Source organism: Oreochromis aureus, linkage group 8 (genome assembly GCF_013358895.1).
Source record: "Oreochromis aureus strain Israel breed Guangdong linkage group 8, ZZ_aureus, whole genome shotgun sequence".
Classification (NCBI taxonomy): Eukaryota; Metazoa; Chordata; class Actinopteri; order Cichliformes; family Cichlidae; genus Oreochromis; species Oreochromis aureus.
In genome coordinates this window covers 15,521,637-15,536,011 of record NC_052949.1, presented here as the reverse complement: position 1 = coordinate 15,536,011, position 14,375 = coordinate 15,521,637, and the positions used below count along the sequence as shown (strand labels likewise).

Below are 14,375 nucleotides of genomic sequence, written 5' to 3'. Positions count from 1 at the left end.
AAAAGCGATGCTCTTTACTCTTTTGCATCCATAATATCCTTTATTTGCTTACACATATTACATCTCATGACTCATACAGAGGTCATTTCATACATCAAATGATAGTTCTAATGTCTGATTGACAGTTGATGGATTAAGTAGAAAGTATATAGTGCTTTTTTTGTGTCACACAAAGGATCCAAAGGAAAAGCCAAAGGGCTGTTTTTTTTTTTTATATAACTGGAGACAGAACTGATGGTGTAAGATTTCATATAAAATGTGTGCAGCAAGATAAGATTATGAAATCACTGAAACATATCTCTCACATTCTGTAAATGTTTGTTTTTTTTGCACAGTTTTGGATCCGGGTATTACAACGGCTCCTCGCTTCACCTCAAGCAGCAGACAAGGTAGTTTCCAGGTACTTCCAAAGCCCTTCTGATAGGATCGAGTGGCTCTGATTGATGCCCCATTGATTAGAGGAGACATTGCGTAATAGGAAGGTGAAAGCCACAGCCGCAGCGCTAACAAGAAAGTGCACTCTGCTTGCACTGTAAACTCTGATGTTTTCTGACCAGATCGGTTCAATTTGGGTTTACGTGGGTGGCATAGATTTACACTGAGTTGAGCAGTTATTGCCTTATTTGTCTCACGGTTGCATCAATGAAGAAAGAAGCAGAGGACTTTGGCCTGTACGACCGTACAATCAATGATGCTCTAGCTGCATCTTCACAAACACAAGTCTCTGCACATACATATGATAAGCCTTTTTTTTTTACCTCCTCAGTAAGACGGTTATTTAAAGCTGTGTGGATCGCAAACACTGGCTGGCAATCAAATCCTCTTACAGAAGAGGTAGATCTACTGCAACGTTCGCCCGCTTACAAGAAGCAAAAGTTGCCTTTACAACTTTCATTAAGTTTATACAATTTACATTTTACAATTCCTATGCCATAAACTATAAACATGTGAAATCATTCACATTTAAAAAGACTTTTAAATGGAATCGATAAGAAATTGTAAGTTCGATCTTAATACCCGTGTAGTAAAACTGTGTCTTTTCCCAGTTCAGCACAGCTCAGAGGAATTCATCAAAGCTGACGATAAAGGTTCGCAAGTTCAAAACACAGACTCGACGTCTGGATGTGATTCTAGTGCAAATTTGTCCTCTTTCAAAGCTCCCCTCCATCCTCCTTCCAAGACAGTCCAAGTACAAAATACTCAAAGAATCCCAAAAAAATATAAGTATATATAGATAGAGTTGCATATTAAAATACATACACCTTCACACAGCTTCTTAGTGCCTTTTGAGGTAAGAGACATCAGTCCTTGCTTTTGGTATTGCCACTAAAGCATTAACAGATCCCTCAGATTGCAGCTTTCCTATGTGAAGGAATTCATTTCACACATTTCCTTTAGCCCCTTTCCTCAGGTCCGTAGCCATGACGTTACGTGTCCCAGCCTGCCCTCCCTCCCTCCCTTTATCAGGTCTGCCACTGTCAAAATAGCAGCAGCTAAGTGCGTTGTGCAACCTACAGTATTAAAATATACTGCGTGTTAACTGACTGCCAACAGGAGCGCTCTCTGAATTGTCTACTGCAGCACTGTACATGCTTTGGCATGTGTACTCCCCACACGCTGCACACTATCTGAACTACGCATAATTAGTTTTTCCTTCCTGAATATTTAAGATTATTCAGCCACACTTTTAAAACATGTCAGAAATATTTTTGGTTAATACTACAGAACTTTTGCGACGGTATGATTTGTCATTAAAAATGTCCACAACATTGTTCAGCAGGAAGGACGAAGATTCAAACGTGTCGTGCTTTCAAAGTCGGACAGCTTCTCTTCCAGCTTTACTTCGCGGTGAAGTCTCTGACTCTTCCCTCCTTGAAGAAAAGGTTAGGTGGGTCTATTCCAGACTGCAGTGCAGACCAGACCTGGCAGGCTACACGGAACCAGACTAGACCATACAGGGCTGGACCGGACTACATGAATGTGAACAGCGAATAACCAGAACTATACCGGTGTAGGCGAGACCACACCGAGGAAAAAGCTTCGATGAGATGAGCTTTCGGACCAGGAAAGACTAGTGTTGTGTAGATTAGTCCTAAACAGACTGTATCAGTTCAGATCCAAGCGCTGGTGGAACTTAACAGATGGTGCACGTCTTTGATTTCCCTCCTTCGCTGCCGCCACCACCACCACCAGCTAAATATACAAAGAAGAAAAAAGAAAGATGAACTCTTCTGTCAAGCCAACAGATTAATGATCGCACAAAGATATTCTTACCTTTCTTGGCTTCCTCTTCTTCTAGTCTCTTCTTCTCATCCTCAATGGCCTTCATCTTGGCGTTGTATACCTCAGCCAGCTCGTTCCAGTGTGCCCTGTTATTGTTCAGGCCGTCAAACATGGGCTGGATCTCTTTGTGGAACCTTGCGAATTCCTGGAAAAAGAAAAAGAAATGAAATGTAAGTATGTGTTACTTATGTTATATAATAACTGGAAGAATGGAGTTTTTTCTCCCTCTTGCACTAATATGTTCTGCCTCTCACAGCACCGGCCTGCAAGGACAGCAGATTCATGGATCTAGCCTATGTGTTTATTCTAGTGTAAATACCATCTGGTGACAAATTAACAGCAACACAAATTTCTTATACACGCTTTCCAGTGATGTAGAACTGATGCCCAAACTTGAACCGAGAAAGAAATGGCTGGGCTTAAAGTCAGAACCAGAGAGCATGCTGGGTATCTGAAGGACGCCTGCTATAAATTTACTGATCAGGTGCAGACGGAGTCCTTTGTTTCTTTGTGCCATGATTAGGAAAATCCCAAAGGTGATCACTCAGAACATGCCTGTGTCTCTTCTCTCAGGAGACAAACAGAGCCAAACCACGCCAGCATGGTGGCCCCACCGAGTACCAAAGCAACTCACTGTACAGGGAGGGGAGGGGTCAAAGGTCCTGTAGTTTCTTTAAATTTGTTCACCTGTCGTGTAGCTGACCTTCCTTCTGGGCTCAACAGGTAATCTCAATACATCCTGTTACACAACCTAAGATGGTTGATGCCTCTGCGCTGCTTTCTGTAAAGCTAATAACGACTTTGCGTGTGAAATTGCCAGTTTGCAGTCACCACGAATGTTTTTGCTCCTGCGCTGTGCAGTGACGTTTTGTTGTATCGAATGTTCAGCTTCATCACCACAGAGTCCTCTCTGTTCTAATTATTATTTATGAAATATGGGAACACTTACACCCGGCTTTTCATTGAGCGGTTCAGGAGGGCTTGAAAATAAATATTATTGCCTTGGAAACACTGTAAAGGCTCCGAGTAAGGATAATGACTGTGCTAAGTTATTTTTGTTTGGCTCTGCCTTTCTTAAAGGCCCCTCACAGTAGGATTACACAGTTGCAGTAGTGTTGGCGCTTGTTTAAAAATACAGATAAACTATTGCAACATAGACCTTCCTTTCTTATCTGTTTCACTACCAGCCTCCACTAGTCATCGTTTGGCAGGGCGGCACAGTGTAAAAATAAAAAAAAAGTTTTCACCTTGTACACAAATGAGCACACAAAGTCGATGAAACCACACTGCATCTTGGGGAGCTGTTCGGCACAGTTTCTGTCCATCATGGGCTGAGAGAGACAAGAGGAAGAGTTTTCAGGTGAAAGAGGGTCAAACAGTTGCTCTGCAATGCTAAAAAAACCCAAAAAACATGAACGGACAAGAAGAAAGCCACAGGAGGGGGTGCAGCTCTTACAATTGGTTGCTGGTCCAAAACAGTTCTCTCCAAATCGCCCTGTTCCCAGAACTCAGCAGCCACCATCAGAGCCACCTGCAGACAAAACAGGGCGACAAACAGAACAAAGCATGATGCAGGGAAATAAAAGGCACGCAGTGGCGGAAGTACAGCACGAGCACCGCGGAAATAAGGCGGATGTATTTTACTCCTTCAGTCCATTCTCCAGCATTATCAGTTATTTTCAGTACTCTTCAAACTACACATGGGATTTCACCGGACCAGGTCAGGATGTCTTCTAGCAGCTATAAATATGGAACTTTTTTACTGATATCAAACAGAATAACACAAATAGCTTATTTCTTCCCGTACTAGTGTGAGTTTTTATTTTCTTGTGAACTTCACTTGATATTTTGAAATCAGGCCATGTCAGCGCTGTAAAGGTCACCCACCTTGCTCTGTACCTCCCAGGGCTTGGTGATGGCTGACAAGTCACAACCTGTCATCATCATGGCCCTGAAGGTGTGAGACAGACACACAGTCAGAGGGACAAAGAAAAAAAAAAAACAGCACATGCAACACGCTGATTATTTGCCGTGGCCTGCTGTCTCAGAAATCTCCTCAAACATAGTTTCTAAAGTCAACTGGACAGACGTTTCTCAGCGCGTTAAATCACTTTACATACATGACGATTTCCTTCCTGATGGGGTTGTTGGAAACATAAGCCGTGGCCTCTTTTTCGTCTGTCATTGGCTCCGTGGCATTCACGATGTTCTGGAACATGGTTCTCTTTCTGTGTGAAGAGAAACAGGTCACATAAACTGGGCTGCTTTTTTACAGCTTTTGCGATCACGTCTTCGACTAGCCGTTCTTTTACGTCTCGCATTAACTGTGGCAGCAAACCTACTTGAAGTAAAGCGCCAGATCTGTGGCGATGATGCAGACGTCGAACAAGTGCTGCACATTCTCAAACTGACGCTTCTGGAGGTTGCAGAAGATGTTCAAGCTCTGCGGGAGATCACAGTGATCAAATGCTTGTGTTTTTCCTTTTTAAATATCACAACTGAAATTACTGGACAAGAAGAAAATGCCGTACCTCCTCCCCCATTAGAGTCTTGCTGTACTCCAAATGGTGTCTCTCCATGATGGAGGAGCCATGAAGTCTGGCCAGAGGAGATGCACTCCTACAGGGGGGGGGAAAAAGACACTGTTTAGACACGGGTCCATATATTGCCAAACACGTTCATAAAAGAGTCGGTTTGACTTGCTTTGTCTGGTAGAGGTTGTTGGTTCCTCTGTGGTCGATATCATGGCAGAAAGCAGCAGCCACCATGGCAAAGGCATCGAGATCAGTGTAGTATTTCCTCAGTTTTCCTGTCTGTAGTAGAAGAAAGAGTCAAATAAGAGCTTAGATAAGTTTAAAAGGCTCATGCTTAATCTATGTAGCAAGAACTGGATGTTGTGCAGGCCTTACCTGCAGCAGGCAGAACATAGTGTGGCCTACGTTGAAACCGTGCCTCCAGTTGTGGTAGGTAATGGCACGATAACCCTTCCTCACGGTGTACATCCACCTGGTCAGCGTCTGAGGGGGGAAGGGAGGGTTCGGATTTAAAAACAAAGCAAAAAGGAGAGGAAATTGTATAGCTGGTGCACTTTCTTTCCACGCCTAAGGAAAGCCACTCTTGCCCTACAGCTACACTACAGAAAATCACTCATATTTGTAACTGCAGTACAGCATGGCACGCTTCGACAGTCTAATTAAGGATCGCATCCACTTCTTTGTTCCCAGTGAAACAGAGCCATGGCAGCTTGCCTGTTGCCAAAAGAGATTCACAGATGATGCCATGAACATTCTGTGTCCCCAAGGCTCGTCTCTTCTCTCCTTATTAATAAAATAGCAGCAGTTTTAAGTTCCAAAGGATTTGGAACATGATGATCATCTTTATGTTTGCATCAGAACTTTGCTTCGGGAGCATTTAAGGACAAGAACGCCACGTTGAGAAATGATAAAAGAACTGAGAGAGCAGTTCGAGCGCGTCTCGTTTGAACAGGTTTATCAAAGCAAGCGTCTGATTATACGACTCACTTCTGCGGGAACTTTAAACTTCTCGACGACTCCGAGTTCGAAGAACATGCGAATGCCGGCTTTGATGAGGTCGAACTCTGTCACGGGGAAGTCGCTGAAGGAGAACAGGTACAGATTCTCGCCGTTGACGTTGTCTGCCGGTGGGATGTTTGCTCTCTGAACAGGAACACAGAAGGACATCCGTGGATTATTCTCTGAAATACTTACAGTGTCTTTCTCGTGGACCAGCTTTATTTTGGTTCAAACTAAATGAAATGATTGACTGATGAGCAGCTCACCAGCAGTTTGTACATCTCTTTCTGGTCGCAGTCTTCAGGCTCGGCATCAAACTTCTCCTTGGTGTTCTGGTTGTAAACGAGAGAACAATCATTTCAGCTGACATTTACATTGCATCCATGCGTCACATTGTCATTACGCTATACTTTCAGAGATTTCAGACAACTACTCCCAGAAGTACCCTTGTAAACTCTTGTCAAATCTTCTCTTGCCAAGTGGATATATCATCCATTAGACCTCCTATCAGTCCTCTAATAGCTGGTAATGTAGGACTGCTACTCCATAAGCTTTTCACAGTGCATTACCCTTTGACTACTTTAAATTCCTGCTTAAATTGCTTCTCGAACAAATGCTGAGAGGTCAGAGGTAAGTTTCGGGAAAGAAAAAGGCAAGGTGACGCTAACCAGAATGGACTGCAGCTCATCCGTGGTACATGTGGTCTGGTACATGAGCATCTCCTGGGCGATATCCTTCCTCCACTCCATACGGTTCAGCTTGTCATAGGTGTCACAGTTCAGCACTGACCAGCCGAGGAACTGTGTCAGGGCCTGGTGCAAACAACGAGATCAAGAAAGCATGAGAAAAAAGAAGCAGGATCTACTGAGCTGTGACCCCCGCATAACCCTGATTTACATCAAACTCCTGTAAAAACCTCATTACATGCTGCAGATATGTCTGGACACTTTCCCTCATGTAATATATGCGTAGTAATACAGCCAACATGCAAATTCATGCAATTTTCTGCTACAGAGAAGGAGCGTTAAAGTTCTACACACAAACAACAACATGACATTGTGTGTGAGGGTCACGGGGCATAAAACGAGGGCGAGAGAGGACACCAACCTCAGTGATCTGTTCGTCATGTTCATCGAACGGTTTGCCGTCTTTCCTGTTGAAGAACGTGGCGATGCCCACGATTTCTTCCTTCTTGTTGACGATGGGCAGCGACAGGACGTTTTTGATGACAAACCCCGTCTCATCCACAGCCTCTTTCTGAAAGACACGGCAATGCGTTTTATACGTTCTATGTTGTTTGCGTTAATGTGCGTTAACCATCCAAGCACAAAGAGAGGAAAAAGTCCCACACCTGGAAAGTGAAGTAGTCATCTGCAGCCACATTCATCATGTTGCAAATCTGCAAGCAGTCACAAAGAAATATTTTCACATGTATCAACAGTTTTTATCAATCTATCTTTGATTGTTGCATGTGGCCTTTAAAGTTTGCAGATTGTATTCCACATAAATGCACCAGTTATATGCACAATTGGTTTTTAATCAGACTTCATCAGTTGTTGATGGGTACACAAGTTACTTTCATTCTTTGCTAGTTTTGGTAACTCAGCTAAAAAGAAAGTGTACTTACAAAGCCATTCTCTGCCACATAGGTTGGTAGGCCACTAACCAAAGCCCAGTGATCGGCTGGGGGACCACTGCAAAAAGGAGCACACACAGCAAGGTGAATTTGAGTGAGAAGCATATTAAACAGTGGGGACTCTTTCAAAGAACACTTACTCATATACATCTTGTTAGTCTTCAAATAACATTCATCAGACCCTCCCCCAATTACTTCTGATCTAAATAGAAGATTAATGTGGACAAGCATGACTGCTTCATGTATTTTAAAATGTACTGACTACCTGCAATTTTGACCATTTTGTACATGGACTAACTAGGACTTTTATTTTGAAAAATTTATAATGTTCTCAATTTCAAGTCAAGGACACATACTTGAAAAAAATTATTTGCCCCCATAAACATGAGGTAATAATTTTGAGTAAAATGCAACTGAAATATAAAAATAAAATGTTTATTTCTTAAAATAATTCATTCTTGCGGTAAACTGAATCAAGTAAGTTTTATCTGACCAGATTCCAGTCGATTTAAAGTTGTAGTTTGCACTTATGCAACACAATTACCAGGAAAATTCACATGTAATCAAATTGTTTATTAAAGTAATTGTACTCAATTTAATTAGTAGTTTGACTTGTTGTTAAATTACTAATTAAATTACAAATGAATATCATGATCCTAACGCACTGCTGTGCCAAGAGGAGCTCTATAAACTCTCTATAGGCTCCTCGTTGGTGACTTTATTTTTATTTTTTTTATTCATTTTGGGTAATGTAGTGATGCCAGAGCTGACAGGCGAGAAGGAGAAGAAGTGATAAAGAGCAGAAAATTACTTACTTAAAGTCAGCGTTTTTGGGAAGTGCACTTTGGTCTGCTTTTATGTTGTATATTGGAATGAAATGTTTGAGTGCATCTGTATGTAGCCGGTGTTGCTCACGGTATGACTTTGATTTCTTCTTTGCCTTCCAGGAGGTAGTCAATGATCTTGTAAAAGTTGATTTCCTGTACAAAAAGCAAACCTGATGATCTTTGCAAAAAAATGTAATTAGGTAAAAATGCCACATGGAAAAAGAGAGCTGATTTAATGAAGATATAAATGAACGTCTTACCCTGCCGTCTGGTGTTTTGGGTCCTTTATAAGGTTCCACATCTCCAAGTTTCACCGGCCATTCATCATAAAATTCCTGGAGGAAAATAAAACCCAGGAAATGACTGCATCGGGTTATTTATGTGTGCAGCTACCTAACTGCATAACTGAATCAATTCTGCAAAACCAACCTTCTCTTTGGTCATGTCCAACAGACCCACTGAGTATCTTTCACACTGTAGATAGGTCCTTACGGTGTACAGTGCTTTGTGGAACTGTCTCTCAATGTCTGTCAACTCCTCAAACACTTTACTGGCTGACCAGAGCAGCACCTAAAGTCAGAATGCAGGAAAGCATGTGGGGGAAATGCTTATTTTTGTTTTTTCTTTAAATACAGATTTTAAAGGAGACAGAATCATCAGTGATTTTAGACTGAACACACGGCACAGTTGGGTTTACCTGACTTCTCCTGGATTCCACATTCCACATGTAGGCTGTGTAGTGCTGCAGGGCGACGACTTGAGCAAAGTTCATGTACTTGTGGAAGAGCTAAGGACCAAATCAGATTAGACAGCAGGTTCAAAGCTGTGACACATGAGAACCTTTACTGCAACAGCGCAACGTCGCAACACGATTTGGCGCATAACGGTAGCTGTGTAGGAATAATATGATAGAAAGCAGGTGAAATCTCATTTCACTTTGATCCTAAGTGCGTGTGGTTTTTTTTTCTTAAATGCTGGAAATTACGTTTGTAAGGTGCAAGATTTTCATCTTAGGAGTTAAAGGCTTTGCCCTGCACATCATCAACCAATTCTCTCCTTCTGAAAATCATCACTGTTACCAGACACTATCGCCAGACTCCCAAGAGTCTGTAAAAAAAACACAATTTCCTTCTGACCCAGTTTAATCTTTCAGTAATTGTGCCTCATTGTGAGCGTATGGCTTCAGAGGCAGCAGTGAATGGTCTCTGATGCAGACTACAGAGATAACAGAATCATACTTAAATCTTTATGCCTTACTTAAACGTCAATGCTCGAAAGCAATCGCACCGAGTCACTCAGGTCTGATTGGCTCCCACTGACATAATTGGAGTGTTTTGCACCCCACTGGTAAGATGTAATTACGCCAATAACCTTTATTTAGCCGCACAGTTCAAATGGCTTCAGCGCAGGGTTTTGAAAGTAAAAGAAGAGCAACTACGCATGTGTTTAACACAATTACTGCCAAATAAGATGCAGTTTAGACGTTAAGACAAAGAGGGCGTAATAATCGTTTGATGACACTCTAATATCATTATGTAATGCCACACGCTGAAAGCCATTAGGGATAAACCCATATATATGTATATATATACACACTTAAGCTTGTATCCTTACCGCCTCATCTTCTGGAGTGAAATGCTCTGCTCCTATTTTGTTTAGCGCCATGATGACTCCAAGGCACTCTTTTTCAGCCATCAGAGGGAAGGTCATCATGCATTTGGTCTTGTATCCAGTCTGTTTGTCCACAAAGTCGGAGAACTTTGGATTCTGAGTGGAGAGAAAAAGCAAATAACTTACAGCACGTCTTATTAAACCAAACTATTTATTTGAAACTACAAAGGCCATGAAATTTTCATATGTTCATCAACTACCAAAACTTTTAATTTTCAAACAAACAACTAAATTACATTTTTTATATAATTAGTAAATGTCTTTAGTTAGAAGATGAAGACGATCAATGCTGCAGGCACATTTTTGCAGTTGATGCAGACACATGACAAATAATTCTGATATTTACCTGGTTTAGAAAATACATGGCACGATGTGAAAAATATATGTTACCTCTCTGTTATTAGCTTATTTCAGTATTTACTATAGCAGGACCCTTATTAAATATAAATAATACAGGGAAGATGAATATAAATGTAGGAAACAAACTATGATATTGCCTCTTTTTTATAGTAGCTGATTTCTGCATGAAAGCCTTTATTAAAAAAAAAAGAAAGAAATATTTTATTTATTTATTTTTAACCTAGATTATTACTTTTGCTTTGAGTTTGTTTCATTTATTTATTTATTGATTTTATCACAAAACTTCACAACTCCTCACCTTTGACACATCAGGAACATTGTGCGGTTTTTTGGAGGTGGCGGTGAAACCGACAACACCGATCTCCAGAGGAAACACGATTTCGGTCTGCGGATCGACCAGGTTAGCCTCATACTTGGAGGTCGGAGTCACGTCAAAGAGGCTGGTGGCCAGCTCAAGTGTTCCGTTTCTGCCTCGACAGGCGTAGTAACTGAGCCTGTCAGCCTGTATGATGAGGGCCACTCTCTGCAGCACTTTGTGGAGGGACTGCTCCATGTTCCCCGGCTTCTGCAGCTCCTTGATGAGCTCGAAAATGATGGCGGCTTCTTGCACGGCGTTAACATCCTTGAAGGAAGCGGTGTCTTTGATGTCCACGTTGGCCGAAAAGGCGGCGGTGAGAGCTTCAGCGCGCAGCTTCTTATCAAAGTACTCTTTTGCGAACTGCGGGTTGTTTTCCAGATATTTTTCCACACTATCCTTATCTGCCATTTTTTCTTTCTTTTTTTATGCCAGAGTCCCCCCCTTTTTTCTTTTTGTTTCTTTTAAAAAAGCATCACCTGCAGGGAAAAAAGTGCCAAGTTGGAGGGTAGGAGCTGTGCTGGGGCCTGCAGGGGTGGATGGATCAATAGTGTCCGTTTGAGCCTCCGTGCATCCTCCTCCACGGTCCCCAAAGGGAGTAACGCATCTCGTGGCAACCGACAGACAGAACAGGGCAGAATGCGGCTAAGAGGCTGAAAGGATCAGAGTGGCGCTAATTAACGTGACGTCATGACATTAAACCTCCTGCTTTAAGCATCCTTAGGCCGCAAATCCCAGCGCAGATCATTTTATATCGGGCAATCCTTGCTATGTGAAGGTGGAGGGAGGAGAAAGACACTGTTGTCAGGTCAGATGTCAGGCTGGGCATGGTGGAGAGGTAAAGAATAACAAAAGGGAGCTGTCACTGAAGAAACAGGGTGTCAGGCATTTTGGCGAGAAACTCAAGTCCACAGGCCTTAGTTACCTTTAGGACAGGAAATAGCAACACAGGTGTTACCAATAATGCTAATTTAGCCCCTGCGGTTTAATGGGACAGAAGCTTCATTAACGTCTTAGTAAGATGCTGTTACCTGTATTTACCTGATTCGGTTAAAAATGGCTGCCATGAAATTGGGTGATACTTGCATCCCTGCAGCTGTAGGGGGATTAAGTAGCTGGCCAGCACCCCAACTAAAAATTTGCCCCCAAAATAAGTGGGTTTTTTTGCCCTAATATTCATTTCTAGCCATTTTTAAGAGTCACATCAGTGTGGATCCATTGTCTAGTGGTTTACACATTCAGCAAACAGGTGAAAGGTTGCTGGTTTGATTCCAGCCTGAGACACAAATCCCCTGTGGGGTTGTGTCAGGAAGGGCATCCGGCGTCCAACTCTGCCAAAACAAAACATGCGGAGCTGCATGCTGTGGTGACCCCGTGTGACAACGAGCAGCTGAAAGTAGCTTTCTACGAGATACACAGCAGTACTCTGTCACTTCCTCTACCAACCTACAGGCAAGCCATTCCCAAATCAAGAGTGCTGTGGCCCACTCAAAAACCACAAACTCTCATGGGGCCCACTCAATCTTAAATCTTCACTCTAATCAAAATACAAGACAAAATGATGTTTTACCTTGAAAATATTATTCAATCAGCATAAACAACACAGACTGTTGGCTATAAATTACTGGCTAGTGCTACCCAGTAGTAATTTTGTCAATGCAATATCAAGCAAATGCAGAGCCAGTAATGCTGATATCAATACCGATAGTAAAACCTTTAACTTCAAAAGGCAGCTTATGTAGGTGTGTTATGATTTATGACATAAATCAGCAGCAGCTTGCAAATTTTGAACACATTTTAAATGACCATATAATCAATGTGATTTTTACTTTCCACAACAATTAGTTAACACAACAAAACACAGCTTTCAGTGCTTATTTTGAAACTGTTTTTTTTTTGGTATGGGAGTTTTTTGGTTTTGTCTCTTAAGCACTTTGGGTCATTTTTCATAGTGAGTGTTTGAGGTATATTATTGTAATTTCCAAAACAAATTAATTAATTTAAAACAATTCAGTGGCCTACATACTGAAATAATAGGATAGAAACTGGTATCCTATTATATTAATTGATACTATTGGGCTAGTATCACTCTAATACCAATACCTGCATCAGTATTGATACCATCAATATTTAAATAGATCTGCCCAGCTATACTACCCAGTCAAAGCAAAGTGTTAAGGCCAATGCATGACCCACCTACCACTGGGACACAAACTCCAATAAATCTAGGTCAGAGTAATGAGTACTATCAAAAACTAAACATCTCCTATTACCAGTTTTAATTCACTTTTTATATAAATAAATACATTTATGTAAATATGTAATGGTGCATACTGAGTAAGTAGTTTTGAACTAAATTTATGTTGTTACTGCAGTCCACCAGGGGCCCCCGGCCCACACTTTGGGAATCCCTGTGCAGTCACTGTTAACTGGAGTTCTGAATTAAATCGAGGGCTTTCCTAGCGAGTCAACCTTGCTTTAGGTTTGTCACTGTTGTGTTATTGTGGTTGCTGCTACAGTGGAGGAAGTAGTTTACTTAAATAGCGTCAGTCTCTGGCAGCGATTGTGTCCCTGGGCATAATCGTCTATTTAAAGCTCACAGTGTGTGGGCAGCCTACCTGCGCTCTAATGAAACCTTCGTGGAGGCATCAGTGCTGGAACTGGAAATTGGCCAATTAGCTGGACTTGGATGGGTACAAAACAACCATGGCTGGCTATTATTAACCAAACGCCACTGTCTGGTTAGCTGCTGGCAGGCCTTTGAGAAAAGGAGTGTCCCATTCTTTTTCTACTTATTTATTTATTTTTGTTTCTGATGTAAGGATTAAGGAGACAAGCCTATCAAAAGTGAGAACTACAAAAGGTGTGTGTGTAGGCGTGCGGATTTAGCAGGGTTTGTGGAAATAAATTAGACTAGTCAATTTCACAGCGGGAGGAGGTGGTTGGCTTCTAGTGTGTGGAGGAGGAAGGGTAGGCAGACAGAAAATCAGCTATTTTTCTATATGAAAAGTTATCAGATGGGTATTTTCTTGGTTGTGTGTTCATATGTGTTTTCTACAAATATAAAAAAACATTTTATTATATTTTGTGTGTTTTGAGTACTTTTCAGGATACGACACTATGGACAAAGGGACTAATTATTTTGATCTCTTTACAATTCCATTCATTCAGTAGTAGTTCAGTAGCTGAACCTTTGATAACACTGACCAACATAATTCAGGTCCTGTCGGAACATATTTGCACATTTGTTAGACGAAGCACTGTGAGATCAAGCATGTCCAAACACAAATTTTCTAACCATTACACTTTATCTGCCCACCAGCACGGATGAAAAGCAGCTAGCTAGTACAGGCCTCAGGTGCATAGGCATTATTAGGAATTGTTTCCTCCCAAATACAAAGACACCAAATTTCTCAGTCTAATATACATTTACATTTAAAAAAAAAAAAAATTCCCTCATTCATTATCCTTTCTTTTATTTCCTTTTTTTGTAAGATTTCTGCACCTTTGATTAATAAGCACACACTACTCAGGTTATGGTTTGTTACTTTTACATGATCCATGCATACTAGCAAACATAAGGAGATGTGTTTATGTGCAGTTTATGCTACCATAACAAATCTTTTTGATCTTCCTGATAGTAGTAGGATATCAATGGGGAGGTACGGTTGTGTTTTAAGGAGTCATTCTTCATGACATGACAGTATGCA

General features: G+C 41.4%; 1 protein-coding gene across 1 annotated transcript; it reads right to left on the bottom strand.

The window, feature by feature from the left end:
- Positions 1 to 25: 25 nt before the first annotated feature.
- On the bottom strand, positions 26 to 11,397 carry pde6c (phosphodiesterase 6C, cGMP-specific, cone, alpha prime). The gene is made up of 22 exons (XM_039616154.1): positions 10,609 to 11,397; positions 9,894 to 10,046; positions 8,977 to 9,066; positions 8,709 to 8,849; positions 8,540 to 8,614; positions 8,368 to 8,432; positions 7,444 to 7,510; positions 7,168 to 7,215; positions 6,924 to 7,073; positions 6,485 to 6,628; positions 6,083 to 6,148; positions 5,805 to 5,960; positions 5,193 to 5,300; positions 4,987 to 5,096; positions 4,815 to 4,902; positions 4,626 to 4,726; positions 4,404 to 4,511; positions 4,171 to 4,234; positions 3,740 to 3,814; positions 3,531 to 3,614; positions 2,275 to 2,428; positions 26 to 2,193 (listed from the first exon to the last, which is right to left on the bottom strand). Exons 1-22 carry the CDS (start codon positions 11,074 to 11,076, stop codon positions 2,135 to 2,137), a joined length of 2,574 nt encoding a protein of 857 aa, XP_039472088.1. The 5' UTR covers positions 11,077 to 11,397; the 3' UTR covers positions 26 to 2,134.
- Between the last annotated feature and the right edge of the window lie 2,978 nt (positions 11,398 to 14,375).

What these genes read in the sequence shown, in the direction of transcription:
- pde6c (XM_039616154.1), bottom strand. Translation starts at nt 11,076, where the DNA reads ATGGCAGATAAGGATAGTGTGGAAAAATATCTGGAAAACAACCCGCAG. An exon ending in GATCTGGCGCTTTACTTCAA is followed by an intron (nt 4,512 to 4,625) that starts GTAGGTTTGCTG and finishes CTCTTCACACAG; the next exon opens with AAAGAGAACCATGTTCCAGA. An exon ending in CCTGGGAGGTACAGAGCAAG is followed by an intron (nt 3,815 to 4,170) that starts GTGGGTGACCTT and finishes TTTTGTCTGCAG; the next exon opens with GTGGCTCTGATGGTGGCTGC.